The sequence below is a fragment of the Pelodiscus sinensis genome, chromosome 17 (genome assembly GCF_049634645.1).
Source record: "Pelodiscus sinensis isolate JC-2024 chromosome 17, ASM4963464v1, whole genome shotgun sequence".
Classification (NCBI taxonomy): Eukaryota; Metazoa; Chordata; order Testudines; family Trionychidae; genus Pelodiscus; species Pelodiscus sinensis.
The window spans coordinates 13,634,606-13,661,478 of record NC_134727.1 but is presented as its reverse complement, the minus strand read 5'-3'; the positions used below and the strand labels follow the sequence as shown (position 1 = coordinate 13,661,478).

The 26,873-nt window shown below is 42.6% G+C and overlaps 1 protein-coding gene across 6 annotated transcripts in view; it reads right to left on the bottom strand.

Annotated features, from left to right (window-relative positions):
* The window catches only part of GABRB2 (gamma-aminobutyric acid type A receptor subunit beta2), a 395,901-nt gene that overhangs the window by 335,599 nt on the left and 33,429 nt on the right, over window positions 1-26,873 (bottom strand). For 3 of the 6 annotated variants that reach the window (XM_014580642.3, XM_025178486.2, XM_014580647.3), the window contains 4 exons: window positions 10,030-10,142; window positions 8,951-9,387; window positions 8,746-8,837; window positions 7,750-7,817 (listed from right to left, as the gene is read on the bottom strand). In XM_014580642.3, coding sequence (XP_014436128.1) covers window positions 7,750-7,817; window positions 8,746-8,837; window positions 8,951-9,027 — 237 coding nt within the window. In that variant the 5' untranslated portion in view covers window positions 9,028-9,387; window positions 10,030-10,142. Of the gene's footprint in view, window positions 1-7,749; window positions 7,818-8,745; window positions 8,838-8,950; window positions 9,921-10,029; window positions 10,143-26,873 lie in introns of those variants that run through there. The other 3 variants (XM_014580644.3, XM_025178489.2, XM_014580646.3) reach the window with 2 other exon arrangements.

Here is a 26,873-nt window from a genome sequence, read left to right as displayed (position 1 = left end):
AGGTCAGACGTTACTTTGTGTGGCTGCTGGCTGAGGCCTGTGCTTAAAGGGCCATTCCCCCCCCCCCCCCCCTCGTACAGCCAGTTCTCAGGTTTTCCTGCTTGCTTGCCTACCTCGATGAGGGCCAGCAAAGTATTTTGTCTCTGCATGCTCTGGTTGCCCTCACTCAGGACACCACAGCACTCTGCAACGTAGCACCAGAGCTGCCCCTGGGCACTCTGGTGCTTTTCGTGGCTGTGTTGCTGCGAGCCTGTCTGCACTTTCTGCAGGCTTCCATCTGGGGGCTGTCAGTATCCTGGTGGCCCTGTGGAGCACTAAGAGCCTCCCTGTCTTCCCCACTGGGGACTTATGCCTCATTCCTCCCTCACGTCCTTCCACTTACCCTTCCCTAACCCCCCTTCCTGATGTCAAATAAAATACATGTATTTTCATGAACACAAATTCTCTTTATTTAACAAAACTGGGTGTGGGGGGGATGAAACTCTGGTGAGACTGGGGAAAGGAGGCAGAAGAGGGGAAGAAAGAGAGTGGGAGAGGAGAGGGGAGAGGCTGGGAGGAAGGAGCTGGAAGGGGGAAGCAAAGGGAAGAAGGGTGAGGGGAAGCTCAGGGCTCAGGGTTGGGGGTCTCGCCAGACCAACTTGATTGTCGTGCAAGCCTGCTCCTGGGTTCCCATGTGGCCTTTGGTGGCCAAGTTGGCAGGTATCCTGCCATAGACAGCCACATGCCTCTGTGAAGTGCAGAGATCATGAACGTTGGGGGCATTCTCCCCCTCCCAAACCTGAATAAGGTCCATGATCTCCACCATGGACCAGGAAGATACCCTCCTTCTCTGGGCCCTGGCAGGCTCCTGGGAGCTGGCAGACTGCTCCTGGGGAGCGGTGGAGGGCTGGCTACCAATGGCTTGCTGGCTCATGTTTTGGGGCCACGGGGTCAGGGGCAGTGACTGCTGGCTTTGGGATGGGAGGCTTGGAGCTGGCACAGGCACTGTGGCCAGAGTCAACCCCTTTAAGGACTCCAGGAAGGGAGAGGAGTGTTTTTGTTTACAGCTGGAGTGGCCACCAGGGCACCCTTGGAAGGCTGGAGGCCCCCTATTTCGATATAAGGGTCTACACAGCACTTAATTTGAAATAGCTATTTAGAATTTGGCGTTATTCCTCATGGAATGAGGTTTACCAAATTCAAAATAAGTGTTCTTCTATTTCAAATTAATTTCGAAATAGCAGTTTGGCTGTGTAGACTCCAGTAAAGTTATTTCGAAATAACAGCTGTTATTTCCAAGTAACTTTGTGGTGTAGACATACGGACCTGGGAGAGGACACTGCACTACTTTAAATCTTCATACAAGATACTAAACATAGATGCCTTCACTTGAACCCTGTGCTCTCCAAAGAATTAAAGTGTCCATTTTTCATTTTGAATAGTGTCATGAATGATCTGAATATTCAGACTCAAATTAATTTATTCAGTAAGACAATTTGTCATGTCCTAGATGTGTAGGAGCTACTCATGCATTCATAAGAGTTGCTACATTTGTCTAAATAGTTAAACACTACTAGCAGGGATGTGAATTGTGGATAATTTTGGGAATGCAAAAGGTCAAAATTTTATCTCCATCAATGTTTTCAACATAAGACTCACATGGTAAGCTGTTCCAGAAAAGACCATTGTTTTGTTTGTACAATTCCATGCACGTGCATGTCACGGCAGAAATAATAAACCGGCCATGAGCAGTCTTGTGTTATAAAAGCCAAGAAAGTGACACTCTCGCAACATGTGGCTTTAATGTTCACATTTAGATGCCATATATCAGAATACATGAAATGGCCTTGCTCTACTACTACTGTTCATGCCAGGATCTCCTGTATGTATGAAAGAAGAGGGGATATTGCCAGCAGGCAAAATGTTCTTAGTCTCTTTCCTTCCTGCTCTCTCTGTATCTTTTCCCTCTCATGTTTTCCATCTTTCTCCTCTCTCTCTTTGTCTATTCTTCGTTTTGTTCTCTTTCCTTTACCAGGACTCTATCCCTCTCGTGTTGTATCCTTTCCAGGTTCATCTAGCTCTTCCTCTCTCCTTTCCCTTTATCAATGCTACCTACTACACTCCTTCCCTAACTCCCTCCTCCACAAGCAAATCATCCCTCCTATCCCCTCCCTCTTTGCCAGGCCCATTTAGAGAAATTTGGGCCCCCATGTGTCAAATTTATTGGGGTCCCACCCTGTCCAATTCACTTTATTTGCAGAGCAATTATTGACCTTTTGGTCTATAATATAAAGTAACTCCCATCTTTACCCATCTCATCAGACTACTTCACACACACAAAAGCAACTTCTGACTTCCTGAAATATGAAAACCCTCACCAGACTAGCTAAACAGCCTGATTATGTTGCTCCTTTATTAGTGCTCCCTGCCTGGAAGTGGTGTAGAGTTTAAGAGAACACATTGGTGAGTAGCACCAGTGTTGGAAAATGAAAGACTAAGGTTCATTAACAGACTAGTGTTTTGTCCTACCAAGAAGAGTGCAGCAGTAGAGTTCTGGGATCACTACATCTTGATCTATCAGAATCTTATTGGCTACGTCTGCACTGCCCTCTCTTGCACAAAAAAATATGCAAATAAGACAAAGCATGGAATATTGCCACACTTTATTTGAATAATTAATGAGGTTCCATTTTTACGCAAGAGGTTTTTGCGCAAAAAGGAGCCATATATATGGCTCCTTTTTGTGCAAAACCCCCCTCTTGTGCAAGAGGCATTCTTCCTGAAAAAAAGCAGAAGAACGGCTCTTGTGCAAGAGGGGGGTTTTTACGCAAAAAGAGCTGTGTAGATGGCTCCTTTTTCCGCAAAAGCGGAGCCTCAATTATGCAAACGAGGTGCGGCGATATTCCACACTTCGCCTCATTTGTATATTTTTTGGATGAGAGAGGGCAGTGTAGACAGAGCCATTTTGTATGGAGTACAAACTCTGGGGTACTTTAAGTACAAAGCTTGCAATATAACTTAATTATCTACAGAGCTTAGATGCTAATAGGGTATGTCTTAAAAATTTTGGCAGATTATAAGAAGTGAATTGTACCCTAGTAGACAATAACACTGTCTTTATATCCTGTAACAACTTCTTGATGGAAGGATTATATACTCAACCATGATGACTCCCACTAAATCAGTCAATTGTATTAATTTGACTCCATGCATGGGTACTAAAGCCACATGCCAATATATACATAATGTTGTTGCTATTTAAAATATGTCCAAATGCATTTTTGAACCAAGTCATGCGTTTAGATTCCATTTTCCTCACATCAGTATGGATGAATAGCTATGATTCAGTTAAATATCACAATTCACTTAAAAAGTAAAACTAATTTTGGGGATAAATAATATCAAGCATTTCTCTCTTTTTAGGATATTCTGTATCCGAATCCCCAAAGAGATAGCTGTACACACACAAATTGTTTCCAACTATTTTAAAAAAGCAAACCAAAATTTGGAACCTAATCCAAGCCAATATTCTCTTCTGAGAGCAGTATATCATCCATATCAACAAGCAGAACAAATGCAGAGTATACTCTAGTGGACACTCAGTGAAAACTGAATAGGAAAAAAAAATCCAAAAAATTGCTATCTGCCTCCATACAAACATGTAGATTGTTTGTTTTCTAAACATAATGGAGATACTGGAGGAATGACAAGGAATCCTAACTGCTCTGGCATTGTCAAAGTCTCTGCTCCAATTATTAATCAAGAGGGTGCAGATTTGGAAGTCTGACATTGCAAGCTAGCATTAGTTATTTAAAAATAGACTATTAAGCTCTCTGGAGATATTATCTTTATAATGAGTCTGATTAGTACTAGGAAAAAAGGAAGCTGAGAAGGAAATTCAAGTACAGTAACCAAACACCTGGAAACTCTCTTGAGAATGTTTTATCAGGCTCATTGCAATACAGCTCATCTTATGTAACACAGAATTCATTATGACAGGAAAACCATTTTGGTTTAAGGAGCTATTACACCTCTTCGTATTTATTTTCCACTTTCACCTGCACCAGGAAACCTTTAACGAAAGCTGCAGCATGACTGGCACAAAACATACTCTCAACAATGGTAATATAGGACCCGATTCAAAGCACAAAGGAGTCAATGTAATTAGCTGAGGTTATTGTGCTGCACAAAAGCATTACCTAAAGTATTTTATTCCTGTGCAAAATATGAACTCTGAAAACAAATTCAGACACCATACCTCTAAACTCACAATCTCACTTATATTTATATTCATTTCGTAGTCTGGACCTGGAAAGTAAAGTACATATAGACCCTTTATCAAGGTTTTAAAAAGGAAATGTATGCTTATGAATAAAGTCAAAAGTAAATGAATTGCTTGCAAATTTAATATCGTTATTGGTAACAGAAGCTATTCTGAAGGCAGTTACTAACATTACTGTGGATGGTGAGAACAGAAAAACTTCCAGACTATGAAGGGGTGTGTGTGTATGTTTGTGTCTGTCTCTTGGACAGGGTGGGATTCTTAAACAAATGTTCATATTGGAGTTCAGAGACCTCCTGTTACTGTCCAAGGCTGTGTAATGTCCCTTGAAGACAAAAATGTTAACTCCCATTAAAGTTAGTGCAAGATATAAACATAAATTGGCAATGATTTTTCAATTCAAGTCAATGTGAACTTTGCCATTGGCTTCAATATGGGCAGCAGAAGTTGTATAGGCAGAAAAATAGACCCTAAATGAGATAATCTTCCTGAAGTAATAGAATCTCTTCGGAGCTCTCATCAGTTAAGGCTAAAACTCCCACTTAACATATAGGGTTGTTCTCCTCTTGAAGTATTTCCTCTTCCTGTATGCCTCTAGATTAACAATGAATGAAGTTCTATCAAGATGTATATTAGAGAACTGTAAGTGCGTTCTTATTTGTTTTACAATATAATTGGTTGAGAAAATAATTCTTACTATTGTTGATTAGATACCTGTCCTTACACTAAAAGATATAAAAATGGGAGAAAAAAACCTTTTGGTTTAAAAAATGAAATTAGTCATGTTCCAACTATTTAAATTCAGATACATTTAGATTATATTCAGTCTATAACCCTTGTAGTCAATTGTGAAGAGACTGATAAATATTGTTGATTTTGACAACCACTACAAAACCACCTGCCAAAAGTATCTAACCAAGTTCATAAGACTTTTCATAAATAAAACTTTTCATTCAAGAAACTTAATTAGTCAAGGTGCACCCCTCCCCCCCAAGTTTTCAAAACAGTATGTATTTCTATATTTTTGTGTGTTCTGTGCCACATTAGACATTATAATTTTTCAATAGAGATCACATTTCTGGAAGTTATTTGCAGATTTTGCACCTCATTATGAAAAAAAGGAAGTTTGGCAACATTGTCTAGTTTTGCAGGGAATTTGGAGTGTAACACTAACCTACCAGTTCTCGCTTGCAGCTCCAGCAAGTGTAAGTTACCCCCCCCCCACACACACACTGTTAATGGATGTTTATAAAGATTCTAAATATGCCACATCTGTTATATCCAGATTTCATTAAAAAGCTACTTAAAATAAAATGCAATTTTGTTTCTTTAGCATGTAAAGTTTTTGAACAGAACATATCAAAATATTCCATGACAACAAAACTAGATGTACATTGGAAAGATGTTTTAAAGTATATTTTAGGAAGCTGCTTTAAAACTTAACTAATTCTTCCCCTAGTGAACTTGTTGGGGGCTTTATCATTGTTTCAGATAGCATTAGGACCAAGTACTCAACTAAAAATCTTCCAAAAACAAAGCTGATATTCTTACAAACCCAATGTAACCATTTTATATTAAAGGAACATTTCTGTAAATCACAAAACACCACCTTCAATTATAAAAATAACCTACAAATCGTGGCTAGTGCACTGGACATTACCCAGGCAGCACAGTATTTTTAATTCAGATCAGATCATTGAGCCATTAAGCATTTTAAATGGGTGTAAAGGTCAAGATAGTGCTAAGTGGTATTTGTATAACTTGTAAAAAATAGTTTTGCCGGTATGGTTAGAAATCCCAGCAATGTTGAATAATTGGTTTTTTAAAAGGGATACTTATCTCCTTCCCAATTCATACATTTCATTAATACTCATTTTAGCATGTTATCTTTGATATTTTATGTCTGTCTGTCATCTTTCTGCAATAAGTAGCTCAGGACACGGCCAAAACCAGTGTTCTTAACCAAATAAAACTGAAGTTAAGGTTAAGACTGCAGAATTTGGCCTATAACTTTTACATATGATGTAAGCAAAGTGACTACTAGGAAAGCTCAGTCTGACCCTTGAAGAGCTCCTTCTGAGATGAATGTTAGGAATGTATGTTAGGACTGCTACTATTTTCTTAATAGTTCATTAGATATCCACCTCCTTTCCCCCAAATAAAGGAAGCAAAACACACTAATAATTTAGTTAACTTATTATCTTTTAGTAGCTTCATCATTTTATTAAGTTTAGACTATCAACAAAGATCACAGAAATAGTTTTGCTTTACATAAAGTAATTGTTAGGGGTTGATTTGTATGTGAGTAGTTTTTCTTAAAACAACTCACTTTATTTAAAAAAAAAGTAAGAAGAAAAACAAGTCTGAACAAAATCTCCATTTGAACCCAATTCCCACTCTCATAATGTGAGAGGCATTTTTGAGGTAAAGCACAATGCTTTGTGACATTTTTGAACTATGTATTAATGGACCATCACATCATCTAAAAGAAAAGAGATATTGGCACAGTATGGTTCCATATCCAATTTTGTTTGAGATCAAGTGTAAGGAAAATTAGACTTGGAATAGACCTAGTTGTCTACCCAGTTCACAAACTTTCTCTGCACATTTAAGCACTTTTCACGGACTAGCAGATGAAAAAGCATGTAGGTCTTAGGACTGCATCAAATAATTTGCAAACATCCTAATGTAACCTTACTAGCTGAAGTATTTGCGGGACCCTTCATGCCCCAATAGGCACAAGTGCAAAGAAAAAAAAAGTACATTTAAACTTCTTTAAATCGCATCGGGGATTTAGTTGTAAATTGTAAGATATTGCAATTTGTCTTTCGGCGGCAGTGGAACCGCGGTATCAGCAGGGGGCGCTCTTGCATGAAACAAAGCAAGACTAACGTTGTTCCACTGACTATAAACTCAAGCGCCTGCTCCACAGCGCTTACTGTACGTCTGAAGTGGTACCTACTAAACAGTAAGACTGACAATAAATTGTACAAGCTCTAAACATGTTGTGAGTCATCAATATAAAGATAATCCGTATAGCCTATTTTGAAGATTATCAATTGATTGGATTTTGAGAAGGGGGAGCTGAAGGCACAAACCTGAGTATGCTCAAATCCAACCCTTCCGCCGCCCCTCCCCCCGATTATCCATAGATTTTTATTGATTTTTTTTACTCCCAAAATTCGGCATGCAAGTTCGGACTAGAAACATTTGCTGTATCAAGTAGGCAAAGGCGGACCCTGTTCAGTATCTTGTAAGGCCAAAGAGTAGAACAAGTCCTTAATAGGCATACAATGCACAAAAAGAATGAAGGAGATGTTGAGGGGTGGGGGATGGGGAGTATGGGAGGTTGATCACTGGACGGGGATTGCCAGCCATTGCATAATGGAACCAGATGAGAAAATAATCAAATATTTCTCCCCAACCCCCAACCTTATCATCATCACAATCTTCAGGAGAAAAAGGGGGTAAAAAAACTAAATACTCACCATATTGACTTCTGATACCATGTCTATGCTGGCAATGTCTATGTTCATGCCAACAGCCACTGGGGGACCTGCAAACCAACGAGATGGCCCGCAATGTGATCTCTAAGAACTTAACTCATTCTTAGCAAAGGTATCAAGACTAGATAAAAAAAGCGACATGATGTGAGTGTTGGTAACAACAAAACAGTTCTCCTTTGATACCTGGAAACCCCCCCCCCCCTTGTTATGTATTCACCCTTTGCCTCTGCCGTCATCTATAAAATGTTTTATGTAACATGCACACGTGTGTTAAGAACGGGGGCCCAGAGACACTGGCTTTATAAATATATATACACACACACAAATAGATTACTGTATGAACTAGTTCGAATCGGTATCTGGGGGAGAGGTAAAGGGGGGAGAAAAGACAGGACTGCACATTTTAACTCTTTCTACTCGGCACATGCGATATGCAGACTGGGAAAGAAGAATCTCAGCTGAGATTCAAATGATTTATACGTAGCTGTTAAGATTGGTTTATGGAGCCTCCCCAAACACATATTCACGCACACAACTAGTTCAAAGTTGCTGTACACACTGGGTAAAGTGACATTTTCCGTGTTAGTTAACAACACATCTTGTGCTCAAAAATAGTAACGGTGGTCACAGAGACATGATGCTCCCTGGAACAAATGCTGGATAAATTTAAGAGATCTCAATAAAACCAATTAACTACTGGTTTAATTATAGATTAATAAGTTATCAGCACACACAGAGACAAATGAAATCAATTACAAATATGCAGGAGAGGTTGAATCAATGATGGCATTCAGAGCATCCTGTGTGCTAAGAAAATTGAGTGACAATTGGCTTAACTTCGGATCATTTTGAGAAAATGGCAACACACACACCCCAATGCAACAGCGGCAGCACCCACGACACGTTTAAAAACACACACATTTGAAGATACACAGCCTGGATATGTAACATCTCCTCTTCAAAAAGCAATCAAATTACCTCCAAAATCTGGCCTCAGGCGAATGTCATAGCCTTTCAGCAGTCTATCCACGGTCTCTTTAACCAGCGACATATTGCTAGGGTCATTGACACTAAAAAAGAATAATATATATTTCTTATTTCACAGATCCAGTTTCCCCATTCGTGTAACAGTAGCAGACAGTGCAATTCAAAGTGAAGGAAAAGAAACGTCTCGCTCACTTACCTCTGTGCACACACGATAGCTATTATTAAGAAGAATGACCAAATCCCAAAGTAACCCCTTTTCCGGACTCTCAACATCCCTTTAGCTTTTGATATGATTTAGGGTTTCAGTGAAGAGCAGAAGAGATCCAACTTATTCTGGCCAGTGCAGTAATTCTAATGTGAGGCGCATGCGCACGGCGTACCACAACATCAAAAGGAGCAGTGGTTGCTGCTGGAGATGGAGCAAATTTCCTTGCCCCCAAAAAAAATTAAAGGGGAAGAAGGAAATGCATTATTTAAAAAGTCACCCCACAGAAGGATCAAGTGTATGATTGTGGTCCTTTCCGTTGTTATATAGCAGAATATAAACGGCTGCAAGCAGGGAAGTTTCGGGAGTTGCAGGATACAGCAGCTTTGCACCTAGCTTAAAGGGGGGCGGACATGTGCAGGATCCGACTAGAAACAGAGAGGAAAAGAGGGTTTAAAAAAATCTCGGAATGCAAATTGTGCATATGGTGTGAGTGGCAGACACGGGGCGGGGGTAGCTTAACTTTACGCTCCCTGGGAACAACCATCTACATGGAGAAAGGTGAGGGGAAGAAAAAGGACCGAGGATTTTCAAAGGGGAGGGGGGACAGGGTAGCCTATAGTAATCTTTATGGGGGAGAATGCAATGATGACGAACAGGTTTTTTTAAGAAGGGATTCGGATGTTTGCTACTCTCCTGGCAGGAGCTGTTCCTAGGTCAGAGGAATTGGGGAGGGGAGAGGGACTAGCCTTGTGACGTTACTGGCCAGGCAATTCTCAAGATTATTTATAACACGAAAAGGGAGGCAATCGAAACTAGTCTCCCTTTTATGTTTCCATTCTATTCTAGTCTGGCCCGCAAAGAGTAAAGCAAATGGCTGGAAAGGGTGGGCAAGTGTGAGGAAGGGATAATGCTATTTCCCCCACCCGCCCCCTCCTTTAGAGGGAATGCAAACTCCTCAGGTAGAATACGGAATGGGGTCGGGCGGGGGGATACCCTGCAAAGAAACCTAGTCTTTTTTTGTGAGCATACCATACCCGGTGCATTTCCACTCACAAGACCCTCCTTACCTTTCTCGGTAAAACACCGGAGCTGCTGAAATGCAGTGTTTGGCTTAATGCTTCAGAAGAAAGCAGAGACGAGCAGAAAACTGAATTGAGGACGCTTTGATGACATTTAAATCCTAAACAGAAAAGAGAGGAGGGGGAGGAGGAAGAAAGGATTTAAATTATTCCTTGCAAATCTGCCCGCTGCTTGTAGTTCCTTTTACACCTCCTCCTCCTCCTCCAAATACCCATTTGGATCCGTGGATCTGTGTTGCTTCACTGAACAGATCTGGGCTGTGTACGCTCTTCGCCTTGCCTGGGTTGCACAGCGAAGGGAATTAGGCAGAAACACTAATTCCTCAGTTCACAAATGCAATATTTAATTCTCTGCAAAGGGAAGGAAGTAGGGAGGAGGGGGAAAGGGTGAGTGTTGCACGGAGAGAGACAGAGAGAAGCGTGAACCATGGCTAAAGAAGAGATGCTTGGAAAGCCTGCGATTTCTCTACAACAAACGTTTTGTCATTCTACTCACAGCAAACGACAGGAACTCCTTGCCTGCTAAATTTCACCCCTCCCCCCTGCAATGTGAAAAGGAGAATCATTTTAAACCTCATGCCCAGTCCTGCACAGACCAAGCCCGTTGCCTGGTTAAAGGCCATTTCACATGCATGCATATCACTGTTAACACATAAACAAATGCCTCCAATCGCCTGGACCAGACATGTAGATTTTTTTTACACAGGAGCAAGAGATCCCAGCGTGAAGAGGGAGAGCACAGTCCCTGGGTTCCCTGGGCAGGCACTGCATTTAAAAATGAGCCCCGCTGGCACACTGGAGGTGCACCCGAGAGAACAGCAGAGCTGCAGCTGCAGCTGCAGCATGCACCAGCCAGCTGTAGCAGCCTCAAGACCCGGCTGTGTCCACGTGACACCAGGCAACCTGTGAATCCCGGCAGCGGGTCCCCATAGGGCGTGTTGCTCTTGGCAAATTGCTGGGAGGTGCGTCTCGATCCCGCTCCTTCCCCTAAACCAGCTGGGGCACGAGCAAAAACGTCTGGGCGGGGGCTCGAAGAAGAGCCTCCGGGCAGTAAGATGCATGGTGAAGCCGAGGCGCCTGGGCTAAGATGGGTGGTATGGGAAATGGGTGCAGCTGAGGAGAGGGACTATGGAGTGCAGCTGTCCAAGGAAACAGTGGCAAGGGGATACAGCTAAAGAGACGCTGTCTCAGGAAGGCGAATGGGAGAGGGCTACATAAAGAAATGCTGAAGTGTGCAGGAGTACAAATGAGCAGGCAGAGAGTAAAAGCACTAAAACCCTGGGGGAGAAGGATCACGGCTTCAGGAAAAGAGCAAGGATGTAAAGGAGGAAAATATGAATATATGAGACATGAATGTAAAACCCAGCATCCATTTAACACAATTTTGCTGGTGGATTTTTTTTAAAATGCAACCATTGTACAACTATTGGAGGTTAGTGAATGGGAAGGATCAGAGTCAAACCTTGTAGGGAGTCAAAATGTCTTCCACCTGCCCTTCCTTAGGTAACAGAGACCACTTTCCCACAATTTAGTGCATTCCACAAGCAGAAAACATAAGTCTACCTGTCTACACTCATACTGTAATATTAACTTGAAATAGGGAGGATTGAGCAGCCCCCTACCATCACAACTCTTAAATGTTACTCCAAGAAATTGAGCTTTTTTATGCAATCTGTGTATTTATTTGATTTTGCTTCCTCTCAAAAATATTACATGTTACTTTTGAAGGGCCAGAATGGCAGGGAGGGGGGCGCGGAAGAGATTACTTGCTTGCTAAGAGGACCTTTCTTATGGTGGTTGGAGTTATGGTATGGGGAGAATTCACATTTATGAACTCAACAAGGATAATAGGCGAGAAGAATTTTCAGTAGATCTGAAATTTCCTATGCTAAAAATAATCATGGTTGAATAATTTGTTTAGCCATTTGTCACACTGTAATACCACTTTTTTCTGTGCAAGACTGAAAAATAGGTTTTTTAAGTGCATGAAGAATGCTTTGTTAACAGCAGAGGTATCTGTTCACTCACAGCTGGAATGCTTCATTTTCAAAGCATTTGAAAAAAATGGCCCTCTAACCAGGTGGTGGACATTAATTTGTACAATGAATCCTTTATTGGTAAATATATGTGAAATATGCATTTCTTTTTTCCTACAACCACATGATAAAACATGCTGTCTCTAGTAAATGACATTGATTAGGCACTTTTGTCTTCACCCATAAGGATTTATGTTGAACTGCATCTGACGTTTCAGATTACTGTTATTTTCAGCTGTCTGGTATTACTATTTATTGTACTGCCATTACAATATTTATTTCTCATCCAAATGTGAACCAGAAAAATAAAAATGGTAAGGTATAGAGCTTGGAATGTACGGTGGTTAGGAAAAGATTTATAGTTTAAAACATCAGGGCTAGAAATGGAGGAGTCAAGACATACCCAGATGTAAATACAGTTCTATAGGATATATAGCTTTTGTACTCAGCTTTGGTGTTTGAATATATAGCAGCTCAGAACAGTGATGCCCTTATACATAGAAAAGTTTATTTTATCAATTTATTATTATAGCTATCAATTTTAAAACAGTGATACAAAACTGTATACACACTGATCTCAGTGGAAGTTGAGGGTTCATTGCAACCCATGGGATCATGTCCTAAGGCAACTTGGTCATACAAGAGGAAGGATATGAAAAAAACAATGCTTAACAACCCCAATACATTCTTAAAAGTATTGCTTCTCTAACATAGATTATGGTTTGCAGAAGTATAACAATTCTATTGATCTAGAAATTGTATTAGGATGGCCATTTCCTCCCATCCCTCCTCATAGGAGATCTATGTCCAGGCTCCATATCCAGAAGATAATATCTATCGAAGAAGGCTAGGAATTTTAAACTGCCCTCCAAATGTGCCCACTGTCATGTGGATTGGAAACCTGGATAGCCAATCTGATGCTTAGTTGTGGCTATTCTAGACAAGCCGTAGATCCTGTTCTATGATCAAGTGGGCAAAGAGGCAAGCGTGACGATGGACTTCTGAACTCATTTAGAATATTAGATGCTCTTTCCCATCAGCACTTACATGCCATAAGAACATCATTTTCAGCTCCCTGGAAGTGCTGATAGTCTATGCAACTTAAAGGATTGGTAATGCTCTCTCTGTCCAGGAGTGTGAGTGCTGCTGTAACAAAGGTGCACTGAAAGATTAGCCATATGCTGTTTCTATACTGCACCCATCTTCCACAGAAGCTTATGGAAATTAAGTGTGGAGTAGAATATCGCTGCACTTCATTTGTGGAATTAATTAGGGTCCATTTTTGTGCAAGAAGCTTTTGCACAAAAAGGAACAGTGTAGATGGTTCATTATTGCACAAAAAAACCCTCTTGCGAAGGAGCCATTCTTCCTGAAAAAAATGAGGACTCTCAATTTTCAGGAAGGTGGATTTTGGTAAGCTCAGAGAGCTGATAGGTAAGGTTCCATGGGAATCAAGACTGAGGGGAAAAACAACTGAGGAGAGTTGGCAGTTTTTCAAAGGCACATTGTTAAGGGCTCAAAAGCAAGCTATTCTGCTGCATCGGAAAGATAGAAAATATGGCAAAAGACCACCTTTGTGGAACCATGAGATCTTGCATGATCTAAAAATAAAAAAGGAGTCATATAAAAAATGGAAAGTAGGACAAATTACAAAGAATGAATATAGGCAAACAACACAGGAATGCAGGGGCAAGATTAGAAAGGCAAAGGCACAAAATGAGCTCAAACCAGCTACGGGAATAAAGGGAAACAAGAAGACTTTTTATAAATACATTAGAAGCAAGAGGAAGACCAAAGACGAGGTAGGCCCACTGGTCAGTGAGGAGGGAGTAACAGGAAACTTGGAAATGGCAGAGATGCTTAATGACTTCTTTGTTTCGGTCTTCACTGAGAAGTCTGAAGGAATGCCTACCATAGTGAATGCTAGTGGGAAGGGGGGAGGTTCAGAAGATAAAATAAAAAAAGAACAAGTTAAAAATCACCTAGAAAAGTTAGATGCCTGCAAGTCACAAGGGCCTGATGAAATGCATCCTCAATACTCAAAGAGCTGATAGAGGAGGTATCTGAGCCTCTAGCTATCATCTTTGGAAAATCCTGGAAGGTGGGAGAGATTCCAGAAGACTGGAAAAGGGCAAATATAGTGCCCATTTATGAAAAGGGAAATAAGAACAACCCAGGAAACTACAGACCAGTTAGTTTAACTTCTGTGCCAGGGAAGATAATGGAGCAAGTAATTAAGGAAATCATCTGTAAACACTTGGAAGGTGGCAAGGTGATAGGGAACAGCCAGCATGGATTTGTAAAGAATAAATCATGTCAAACCAATCTGATAGCTTTCTTGGATAGGATAACGAGTATTGTGGATAAGGGAGAAGCAGTGGGTGTGGTATACCTAGACTTTAGTAAGGAGTTTGATACGGTCTTGCATGATATTCTTATCAATAAACTAGGCAAATACGACTTAGATGGGGCTACTATAAGGTGGGTGCATAACTGGCTGGATAACCATATTCAGATAGTAGTTATTAATGGTTCACAATCCTGCTGGAAAGGTATAACAAGTGGAGTTCTGCAAGGGTCTGTTTTGGGACCAGCGCTGTTCAATATCTTCATCAACGATTTAGATATTGGCATAGAAAGTACGCTTATTAAGTTTGCAGATGATACCAAGATGGGAAGGGTTGTGACTGCTCTGGAGGATAGGGTCATAATTCAAAATGATCTGGACAAATTGGAGAAATGGTCTGAGGTAAACAGGTTGAAGTTTAATAAAGACAAATATAAAGTGCTCCACTTAGGAAGGAACAATCAGTTTCACACATACAGAATGGGAAGCGACTGTCTAGGAAGGAGTACGGCAGAAAGGGATCAAGGTGTTATAGTGGACCACAAGCTGAATATGAGTCTGCAGTGTGATGCTGTTGCAAAAAAAGCAAACATGATTCTGGGATGCATTAACAGGAGTGTTGTGAGCAAGACATGAAAAGTCATTCTTCTGCTCTACTCTGTGCTGGTTAGGCCTCAGTTGGAGTATTGTGTCCAGTTCTGGGCACCACATTTCAAGAAAGATGTGGAAAAATTGGAGAGGGTCCAGAGAAGAGCAACAAGAATGATTAAAGGTCTAGAGAACATGAGCTATGAAGGAAGGCTGAAAGAATTGGGTTTGTTTAGTTTAGAAAAGAGAAGATTGAGGGAGGACATGATAGCAATTTTCAGGTATCTAAAAGGGTGTCATAAGGAGGAGGGAGAAAACTTGTTCATCTTGGCCTCTGAGGATAGAACAAGAAGCAATGGGCTTAAACTGCAGCAAGGTAGATTTAGGTTGGACATTAGGAAAAAGTTTCTAACTGTCAGGGTGGTCAAACACTGGAATAAATTGCCCAGGGAGGTTGTGGAATCCCCATCTCTGGAGATATTTAAGAGCAGGTTAGATAAATGTCTATCAGGGATGGTCTAGACAGTATTTGGTCCCTTCCAGTCCTAGTATTCTATGATTCTATGATCCTAGTCACCTAAAAAAACCCTCAATTTCTTGGGGTGGGATTTAAGGGTCGTGCTGGGAATGTAGCTGCACCCCCCGGCTTGAAGTGGTTTCCAGTTTGGTTTAGTGGCTCTCAGCACCCCTACTACAAAAATGGTTCCAGCGCCACTTTATTCCTTTCCTGGGTATATGCACATCTTCTTGTTGTCTTTAACTGTTTTCTGTCTGAGAATCACCTGAAGATGTTGCTTGATTTCACCTGCTGTAATTCGCCAGCCCAAATTAATTTTAATGAAATCTCATCAAAGATCAGCAGAGATACATGCACTAGAACATACAAACTAGAATTGTTGTGGTACGATTTAAGCTGCCACATATATAAGCTCTAGCTCAGGAGCACCAACAACAGGTGTTCAACAGCACTACCACTGATCAGCTGTTTGGGGGGTGCCAGCAAACAACTTTTCAGCCATGCCACTGGCTGGATCAGTTGGCAAGATGATTGTTTAAATTGAAAGCAGTTGTGACTGTCTTGACTCCGCTAAGAATTAGTGGAAACAAGCAGGCAAAAACGTTCATATTTTAACTGAGATTCACTTCAACCATATGGAAAGTTTCCTGTGTCAGCAATACAAATGTCACCAGCAAACATATTTTTCTTGGCCTGCATTTCAGAAGATCATGTGTATTAAACAAAAGGGGCAACCAAAAATGACTTGTGGAAGACAGACATTTAAGATGACTGATATTCTGCCTGACTCGCAGGATGAGCCTGTGGTTAATAATCATTTCATGGAAAAACTACACCTTCAAAACACATTGCATAGTTTGCAGCTGCAGCTTCTCAGGCAACCTAGTGTACCACATAGCATCATAGACTGGCTTCAGATTAACAGGGCTGTGTGACAATATTCTTTATGGAAATATGAATATGAATTTACATAAGTGGAAAATGTCTTATGCAAAATACTTCATGTAACGTAACATTAGGGAAATTATCAGCAGTGCATGCATATTCTATTTGTGTGCATGTATCATTGCTGTATTTGGAGTTAGAAATATGAAATATAAACCTGTTTTACAAAACTTGATGGCTCATTGATAGTGACAATGATCTGTAAATGGATTTGTTTTTCTTATGAACCAGCTAGTAGGAGGGGCTTAGAGTCCCCACAATAGCATGTGTCCCCTGATGTGTCAGTGTCTCCCTGGCAGCAGGGTGGCCAAGTGGTTAGGTCCCAGAATTAGCAGGCAGAAAAGGGGTTCCTGCTGGTGCCCAGGAACTTTAGCCCACTATATTAGTAGAGTCCTTAAGTTTGGGGTTTGGCCCAAAGAATCCAGATTACCTCCCTAGTGAGGATTTCTAGTAGGTTCCACCCTTTGTCCCAGGGTGTGGGGTTAGAGGCTTACTTGTTCCTGTGGCTGGACAAGCAGACAGGCTTTAGGTCAGGGACTGAAAAACCACACTCCTGTCTCCTTGCTGGTCAGCCCCTAACTGAGCCAGACTCCTTCCTTTTATTCTCACTCCAAACCTGGCATTGGCTACTGCTAAAGTGGGGTGGGGCTAGTGCGTCCAAAAGTCTTTATTCCTACAATTATGGTAAGAAATTGCATGTAACAAGTTTCTTAGAGTATTAAGCTTAGCTGGCGTGTGTGTTTTTTTAAATTTTGCTTAGTAAATTAACTTTGATCAGTCTGCTTCTCTTATGCTCACTTAAATCCTTTCCTTTGTTTTTGTTTTTTTGAGGCAGCTCTGTGCCTACAGTCTCAGATGCTGGCCACTAGTATGTGCCAAATACTGAAGACTAAAACAGAAGTCTACCACCCGAAAGATTTTAGTGCCTCTGTTTTTACAATACTTATGTTATATGGGAGAGTTACCTACAGTTCAATAACCCTGAATCACAAATGGACTTCCCTTTATTCTAAGCATTATGAAGTCTCCTGCTAAAAGAAGAAATTGGGAACAGGAACCAGCAGAGGAGGTGAGAATAAATCCAAGGAAAAGCAAAGTGTTGTGCCTGCAGTTAGACAAGAAGAAGAGACAAAAGAGAGAGAAGAAAGAAAAGACCTCTGGGACATATCTTGGTAGGTGTACAAAGGTATGGCCCAAAGGAAGGGGAAGGGTTATTTCCCTAACAGAACATTTCAAATGATGCACCAGAAAAATGTGACTAGAATTTACTGTTTTAGGTCTTCAGTTGTTACGAGATTTGCCCAGTACTCTGGGGTATGCTCATTTATTAGGGTTACTCTTATGGGACTGGGGGAAGGTTAACAATTCTATTAGGGTATGTCTACACTACCACCCTAGTTCAAACTAGGGTGGTTAATGTAGTCAACTGAAGTTGCAAATGAAGCCCGGGATTTAAATATCCCGGGCTTCATTTGCATCTTGCTGGGCGCCGCCATTTTTAAAGCCCCGGTAGTTTGGACTCCGTGCCCGCGGCTACATGCGGCACAGAGTAGGTAGTTCGAATTAGGCTTTCTAATTCCACAAGGAGTAACGGTAGTTCGAATGTCTATCAGCCCTCAGTGTGCTGCTTGTGCATATTTGTGCTCTCATATGGAATTCTCCCTGCTGCCAATTCCCCCTCCCACTGGAGCTGTCCTGCAGGAACTAGGTTCCTCCAGATGGGGTTCTTCCCACCTTAGCTACACACAGACACTCACAGCCATTAACAGAGCACGTCTGAGAGGACTAGGTAATCAGCACTCACAAGCTGACCCCCTCATATGTCCCTGGCCTCAGCTGGCTGGGTTTCACAGCAATGCCACACTGCACCCTCATGTGCCTTTGGACTCAATGGGCTGGATTAAACAGCACTTGAAGCTGCCATCCTCTTTTACCCCCAGGTTCAGCACTTCCCTATCCCCACTTTCACACCACAATCATTCACTGGTAAACCACATGATGAGCAAACCCCACAGGACTTTGGGCACTACCCAAGATCTTTAGCTTGCGTATAAGAAGTGTTGTTGCAGAGCGAATGGGGAAGCCAAAACAACACCCTTTGAGGAAGAGTGAGCAAAAGAGAAAGAAAGGGAGAGAGAAGCAACCAGCTTAACAATGAAAGTTATTTATTTCTGAGTAGTCAATAGATATCAAAATTACAATATTAAATCTAACAGTTACAATATTAAATCTAAATTGAAACTGATTACAAATGTTAGGTAACCATGTAACTGTTTACATAGGGCAGGGTCAGGAGGGCTATGCTTAGAGAAGTACTCGATGAGAGAGAGAGAGACCTCACCACTCCATGGAGCTTGCACTGATCGGGATTCCCAGATGATGATTGTAGCCAGGGGTCCAGAGGGCAGGAGACAAGCAGAGCAGAGCCCCCAGCACAATCAGACAGGAGATGAAGACGTCTCAATGAAACTGATGCAGTTTAAATCCAGGTATCAGAACAGTTTTTCTTGGAGCAAAGATAGGAGTTTTTATAGGGATAGGACAATAGTTCAAAGAGAAAGAGGTGAGACAATAGAGACTGATCACCCCTGGTTATGGGTGATGTTCCTTGAACGAGCTCACAATGCAACTAAGCAGTTGCAGTATTTTGGATGTCAATAGGATCGTTACTAGGTCTGGGTTCATTAGCATCTGGAGTGGAGATTTCCCATCAGGCAGTGCTTCTCTGCTTTCGGTATCCCATAGTTCACTGCGGTTCCTGTCTTGGAAGAGCTGGTCTCCATTCTGTATGCTAATTTTATCTTCAATGCAGAGGAGGCCAGGGTGTTTCCTTAATTAGTTTAGGTGTTTCTTCCCTGGCCTTTTCATTGCTTTGTCTGATTCTAGCAAAGGCTTAGGGCAAGGGGGGCAGGATGGTTTTCCATGAATGTCACTCCCTGGCTCCCAAGAGCACAGGGCTGGTAGGTAACACAGTCAAAATAATTTCCTAAAAGTGAAATAATCTATGTGTCTGAGAAGTCAGTCACAGGATCTGCTTAAAATGTTTGTGCTGTCTAGATACGGATAGCTCTCTCAAAAGTCAGCTTAGCACTCTTCCTGGTCAAGGCCTGCTCTTGGCGCTTCTTGATCCCCTAGACAAGGAACTGTAGACAGGCCGCCTGCTCACACAACAGTTCATCCCAGGTTCTCTTCCTCAGGCAGATCCTGCAAAGTCAGGTAGATTGCATGGGAGGTGGTGGACATGCCATCCTTGCCCCTGGCCCAGCTGTGAAGAAAAGTTACAAGCGGCTGCTTTTGCGCAAAAACTTGCTGCTTGTCTATACTGGCTGCGTGTTCTTGCGCAAGTAAACTGACGTTCTAATGTATGAAATCAGGGCTTCTTGCGCCATAACTCTGATGCTCCCACTCAGGAATAAGCCCTTTCGTGCAACTGTTCTTGCGCAAGAGGCCAGTGTAGACAGGCAACATGAATTTCTTGTGCAAGAAAGCCCTATGGTTAAAATGGCAATCAGAGCTTTCTTGCGCAAGAGAGCGTCTACACTGGCATGGATGCTCTTGCACAAAAGCACATCTCTTGCGCTAAAGCACACGCCAGTGTAGGCACTCTCTTCTGGAAGAGTTTTTGCAGAAGACCTCTTCCGCAAAAGAGTTTTTGCATGAGAACGCACCAGTGTAGACGTAGCCACTGTGTATGAAGCCTAGACCTAATCTCTGAGCTGACACTGAAGATCTCAGTTCAGACAATGGCAATGTGCTTCGAGCAAGGCCATATGTTGCCTAGACAGTGGGCATTTTCTTGTTGGGGCACGAATATCCCAGGGGAACATCACTACACCCACGTCCCAGGGACAAGCAGGTATGCAAAAATGCTGGCCAAACCAGGAGCCTCCTTCTGTGTCCCACACATGCTGGGTCCAGCACTAGCAGTGTCCCATGGAGAGAGAACTTCTATCCCTGCCCAATGGAGGGGGAGTGTTGAGGGAAGTGTGTGTGAATGGTAGACACTGCTTGCTGGAGGGAGTGGTACTGGGGCCCCTCCTATTATTCTCCCCATCAAGTTCCTATGCATTGAGTTCAATCTTTCTACATCGCTGCATTTGAACAGGAGCGGAAAGCTACCTGAGTGCGGGCATGACCCTATGTCATGTGCGACACTGCTGTATGTTTTCATGACCCCAGATTCATTAGTGGTGGCTTGGCATAGGAACGTGTTCCACCATAGAGGTCAAAGTAAGGCAGGCCTCTCCAGGAATTTTGTGAGAAAAACCAAGAGATCCCCGAGTGACAGTGTCATGGGGCTGAGTGCTCAGGGCTGACACTCCATGTGCACCCTCATACACAGGCTGTTGTGTAACTCCCAGGCTGAGTAGGCCAAGCGAGGAGCATGGAACCCCTCGCAGCCCATCACCTGCCTCTCCGTGTATATGGGAAAAGTTATAAAACTCACCTTAAGTGCCTATGCCAGGATCATCTGAGGCCTGGGAAACATCCTGGGAGGAGGGATTGGCTCCAGGATGAGGAGTAGCTCCTGGCTGGCAGGCATGGTTGCCTGGCTGGCCTGCTCTTCCTTCTCTTCCTTCTTATTGTCGCCCTCCACTACCCCACCCTCAAGGAGGCTGACACTGGGTGTGTCCTGCCCAGACTCAACGATGACCGGGGGGAAGGAGAAGAGGTTACCAGCCCCCCTCCCAGGATGGCATCAGCTTGGGTGAAGTGTTGCCCAAGAGCATCCACTCTCCTCCTTGGCCTTATTGTAAGCCTGTAGGAGCTCCTTTATTTTCAGGCAGACCTAGTCGAGAGTCCATGTGTGTCCTTTTTCAACCAGGCTGACAGCCATCCAACTACAGCCAACAACATTCCTTTTTCTGGTGTGGTGATTCTGGAGGTTGGTCTCCTCGCCCCAACCCTCGATTAGATCCAGGATCTCTGCACCAATCCAGGCCAGATCTCTCTTGCATCCCTGGCAATGGGCAGCTGAGTGTGCTGCAGGAGTGCTGGCAGACATGGGGGGCTCAGAGGGAGTGTCACGGCTACTTGGATGGTGTTGTGTGACACAGGGCTGGCAAAGCTCTCTTCATGCCACAAGTCCTTTTCCTGCAACCTGCTGCTTTAAAAGCTCTGCAGGACAAGGAGAGCAGTAGAGATGGCAGGTGTGACCAGAGCTGCCACAAGTGTGGCTATGAGAGACCTCTGGAGGCCAATTATTTTGAATTAGCAGCACCAGAGCTTCCACACTAATGCTATTTTGAAATAACAATTTTGAAATAAGCATTTTTCTCAAGGAAAGCAGTAGTATGGATTTTGAAATTACTGGCTCATTATTTCAAAATAATGGGCTTGGTAGTGAGGATGCTTCGCTTATTATTTCGAAATAACAGGGGTTGTTCTGAAATAGCTCCCTACTGTAGACCAGGTTCTAGAGAAAACTCGTTGAATGTCAGGACAGAAAATTCCCAGCAGGGACTATGCATTTGGGAAATGATCACACGAAAGAAGCCACACGTATGATAAAAGCATAATACAAATGGTACGTACCTTTCACCCAAGGATACCAGAACATCTCAAATATTAATTCATCACAAGTATTGAGCAACTGTTAGTATTCCAGAATACCCTTCCTAATCCTCACCTCACTAAACTTTTATCAGGATTATAAACCTGTTAATCCCCATTAAAACACCAACATTTTTTCTGAGCAAATAATATCAGAGCACTGAGACAAGGTGTCATATCGTTAAGACTTCTTTATGTCAAACTGCTAGCATTTTTAGTATCACAGGATAATGTATTATAAAGAATTAATACTGAATCCACATTGTTGAATGAAATGGACAAAGCACATTTTGTTAATTATTACCTTGAGTTGTGCTATCTCCATTATGTTTTTTTCATGGCAATTTACAAACTTCAGTAATTGCAAAGAGGTCTCGCCCATGCAATTAAGCAAGTTTCTACACTATTATTGAGTTTCACAAATGAGTTAAAAGTGACACAGACTGGCCAAAGGCCCAACGTGGCTCCCACTGAGATCAATGGGAAAACTAACATTGTCTTCATTGGGAACAAGATCGGACTCTGCTTGATACAGCAGGTAAATGTTAAGTAAGAAATAGAAGCCAGAAGTCATGATTCCATTTTATGTTTACACCGATTATATACTGAATGCTATAGCACAATGCTTGAGGCATACCTCTTTTCCAGTTCTAATGTCTATGATTTATGCAACCATGCATATGAAAACAACCAAAGACTTCTATATTTGAAATCCAAGTCTCCTGGAAGATTTGATGATCCAGTCCTGGGCCTGTGCTCAGTGCAAGATCAGAGGAGTGGCAAGTGCAAAGATGTCTGTAAATCATGTTTGTTAATCACTATCCTGGACTTGAATGTGGACAGCCTAGACTGTGAGCCCAAATTAAAGCAACCTGACAGCTGACCACATTCATAGGATATCATGTTCTTGTATCTGGGGATGCCCTTCCCCCACCCCATGGCAACATTGCCTGCACCAAGATCAGAAATATGTCTGGCATAGGATTAGCTACATAGCACAATGGAGGATTTCCCAGTTCAGAAGAACCTTCAAAGGTCCAGTTCAGCTGGCTTCAAGACTGCTTTGTATTGTTGAAGCTGAACAAAGGAGCCAGAGCAGGATCAACAATGACAGCCCATGAGTGGGGACAGATAGAACTTCAGCTCTGAAAGGATTCGTAAAAGAGGTATTAAGGCTGTTAATTTATCCAACTAGAAGGAGCTAGTGATGCATGTCCACGCTTGATGTTGCCATGCAACAGAATCTAAAATATTCTTCATTTGAATAACTGTGTAACAGTGGCATCTTCTTACCAATCAGATATGCTCCTGGGCCTGAGCCTGAGCCTGATCAGAACTCAGATTTCAGAGGAGTTATATTATTATGAAACTAGTATAGATGGGATTATGAATAGACCAGATGAACCTTTTTCCTATCATGGGCCCCAAAACCCCTGAAAAAAATCAGTCGTGGGACATACACACAGACCCAAAGAAAGAGGACTCAGATGGTTGGGGCTTCCCAAGTTCTGGTGTAGGGCCAAAAAGGAGGGGTTCAGGATGTGGAATGAAGTTCCAGGCTGAAGCAGAGGGTTGGGAGTACTGACTGTGATGTGGTACTGGAGATAAGGTGTTCGAAATGTAGGAGGGGGACTCAGGGCAGGATCCAAAAGGCTTGGAGTGCAGGAGAGAGCTCAGGGTTGGGATGAGGGTTCAGGCTCTGATAAGGAGTTTAGGTGCAAAAGGAGACCCTGGGCTGGGGCAGAGGGTTGGAGTGAGGAAAGGGGTATTGGCTGATTACCTCAGATGGCCCCTAGTTGGTCGCATAGCAGGGTTAAAGGCAAGCTCTCTGCCAGACCTAGCCTTGTGCCACTCACAGAAGCAAAATGCACACCCTGGACTTCAGAAAGGCAGACTTTGACTCCCTCAGGGAACTGATTGGCAGGATCCCCTGGGATGCTAACATGAAGGGGAAAGGAATCCAGAAGAGCTGCCTGTATTTTAAAGAAGCCTGATTGAAGGCACAGGAATAAATCAGTCTGATGCTCCGTAAGAAAAGTAAATATGGTAGGCAACCAGATTGGCTTAACAGTGAAATCCTTGGTGAGATTAACAGAAAAAGGAAGCATACAAGAAGTAGAAACTTGGACAGATGACTAGGGAGAAGTATAGATATATTGCTTAAGCATGCAGGAGTGTAATCAGGAAGGCCAACGTTAAATTGGAATTGTAGCTAACAAGGGACATGAAGAGCAACATGAAAGGTTTCTACAGGCATGTTAGCAATAAGAGAGTGGTCAGGGAAAGTGTGGGATCCTTACTGCATGAGGGAAGTAAACTAGTGACAGAGAATATGAGAAAAGCTGAAGTACTCAATCCTTTTTTCGAATTTATCTTCACAGACAAGGTCAGCTCCCAGACTGCTGCACAGGGCTGCACAGTATGGGAAGGAGGTAGGCATCCCTCAGTGGAGAAAGAACAGGTTAAGAACTATTTTGAAAAGTTGGACATACATTAGATCCGGCCTCATGGATTTGTGTATCAGAGGGTGTTGAGGGAGTTGGTTGATGTAATTGCAGAGCTATTGGCCATTAAATTTGAAAACTCCTGGTGATTGGGAGAGATCCTGGACAATTGGAAAAAGGCAAATGTAGTGCCCATCTTTTAAAAATGGGGGAGGAAAACAATCCAGGGAACAACAGACTGGTCAGCTTTACCTCAGTCCCTGGAAAAATCATGGAGAGGATTATCAAGGAATCCATTTTAAAGCACTTGAAAGAGAGGAAAGCAATCAGGAATAGTCAACATGGATTCACCAAGGGAAAAGTGGTGAATGTGATATACCTTGACTTTAGCAAAGCTTTTGATACTGCCTCCAACAATATTCTTTCAGTGTGGCAAAGCCTTGATGACCTCTTGAGGTTTCTTTCAACCCTATAATTCTATGATTCTGTGGAAGTGACTAGCAAATTCCTCCAGGGAAGCAACTTATGAGTAAGGACACAGAGGGAGGAGACACTGGCCATGTGACAAGACTCCTCTCCATGCCACTGGGGGAGGCTGAAACAACCTTCCCCTCTGCCCTAGGCTCCATCTCTTTTCACCTCCACTCCTCCCCTCCCTGCCTCTGCTCTCCCACAGGCTTCTACCTGCCCCTGCCCTGACCCTGCTTTGCCTCTTACCCCAAGCTTTTTACTCTGAGTGACATGGCCCAGGGGACTAGCTCCCTGGCTCCCAGCTGCGTCGCTCCACTTCCTGCTGGTGAGCATGGTGGTTAGTCCTACCCCCTCCCTGAATGATGTGACCAGGAGCCAGGAAATAAAGCCACGTTGCTGCTGGTGAGTAGAGGACCCAATCCACCCCCAATTCCTAGTCCCTGAGGCCATCCAGAGATTCTGGCCTCTTGCCCTTTCTGCTCATAGCTTTGGGAAGGCATATGGCCCTTCAGACCCTACTCACATGTCGCCAGTGGTTCCTGGCCAGTGGGAGTTGCAATAACAGCATGTGTAGGCAAGGACAGCTTGCTGAGTCTCCTTGGTTGCAAGAAGCCAACGCTTGCAGCTCCAGCCCAGTGGGGGAGAATCAAAGGAATCAGGCTCACAAACATGGAGACTTGCCAGAGGTTGGATGAAATTAAGCAGACAGCCACATCCGGCCTGGAATAGACTTCTTCTAGGTATGGTACAGAACAACAATATTTTATTTTTACTAGTTTGACTCCTGTTTGTTTTGACTCCCCGGGACTAAGAGGAACCATATGCTCCTACTTGGGCTTCATCAGCAAAAAAGTTTGCTAAGTCCCAACTGTGACTGTGAAATGACAGAGGGTAATGGGTTTGCATAGCTGTAAGCAATGGTCTAATTTGGCATATAAAACTTAGTACTGCTTACACAGTATAAAGATGCTCCTAGTTTTAAATAAAAATTGTGGTGTTTTATGTTCCGATAACCACTTTTAATTTCTGGATGTGTCAGTTTTAAAAGATCCATGTGTAGGTCATGTGTCCAGTAGGCAGGTGTATCATAATGGATCTGGCCATATGAAAACTGGCTAAAGTCTATTAGGCATTCGTGAGTGTCAGATGTTAATACTATATTATCTTTACAATACAAGTATTCTAATTTGTTCACAATTTCTTCATTTCAGTCTCTAACTTTAAGAAAAATTATTTTGTCATCTTTAAGAAAAAATGGCTATGATGGGAATTTATCCATAATTATAAATCTAATGCAAATAAAAATTTCAAAAGCATGCTTGTGTATAGAAAAATGTGAAGTTTAATAGCAACTGAGTGAACTCTTGTGCTTCGTATTTGGAGAAACCCTGCACATAATTTACATTTCTGAAACAAGATGGGATAAAATTAATTAATGTGATACTATTGCTGTGAGGTAAACTTTATGGAGAAGGTAGGGTATGTGTGTAACATATGCACGCACAAACACTCCAGAGGAAGATTCTGGCATACAGTTAATATTTTGTTGTTGGTTGTCTCTTGGGAGCCGAGGAAGACATGTCGTGCATTTCATTTGTGGAGACACATGTGGCTCCGGAGACCAAAGGTCGAAGCACACATGCGGCTACAAATAGGGCATGGAACGCCGGTTGTCAGGACAGGAGAGAAAACAGCTCTATGTCGTCTTTTATGTGCAGTTGCAAGGCGTTGGCAGTGGTCATCCTCAAACTTTGTCACTGCTTTTCTCATAAGGGAATGCCAGTTAGTCCTGTCTGCAGCAGCTAGTTCAAATTGTTGAGGTCGAAGGCCTGTCCACTGCAAGTTGGTCTTCAGGTTGTCCTTATACCTCTTCCTCGGGCGTCCCTCTTTGCAACTACCATGTACCAGCTCCCCATAGAACAGCTGCCTCG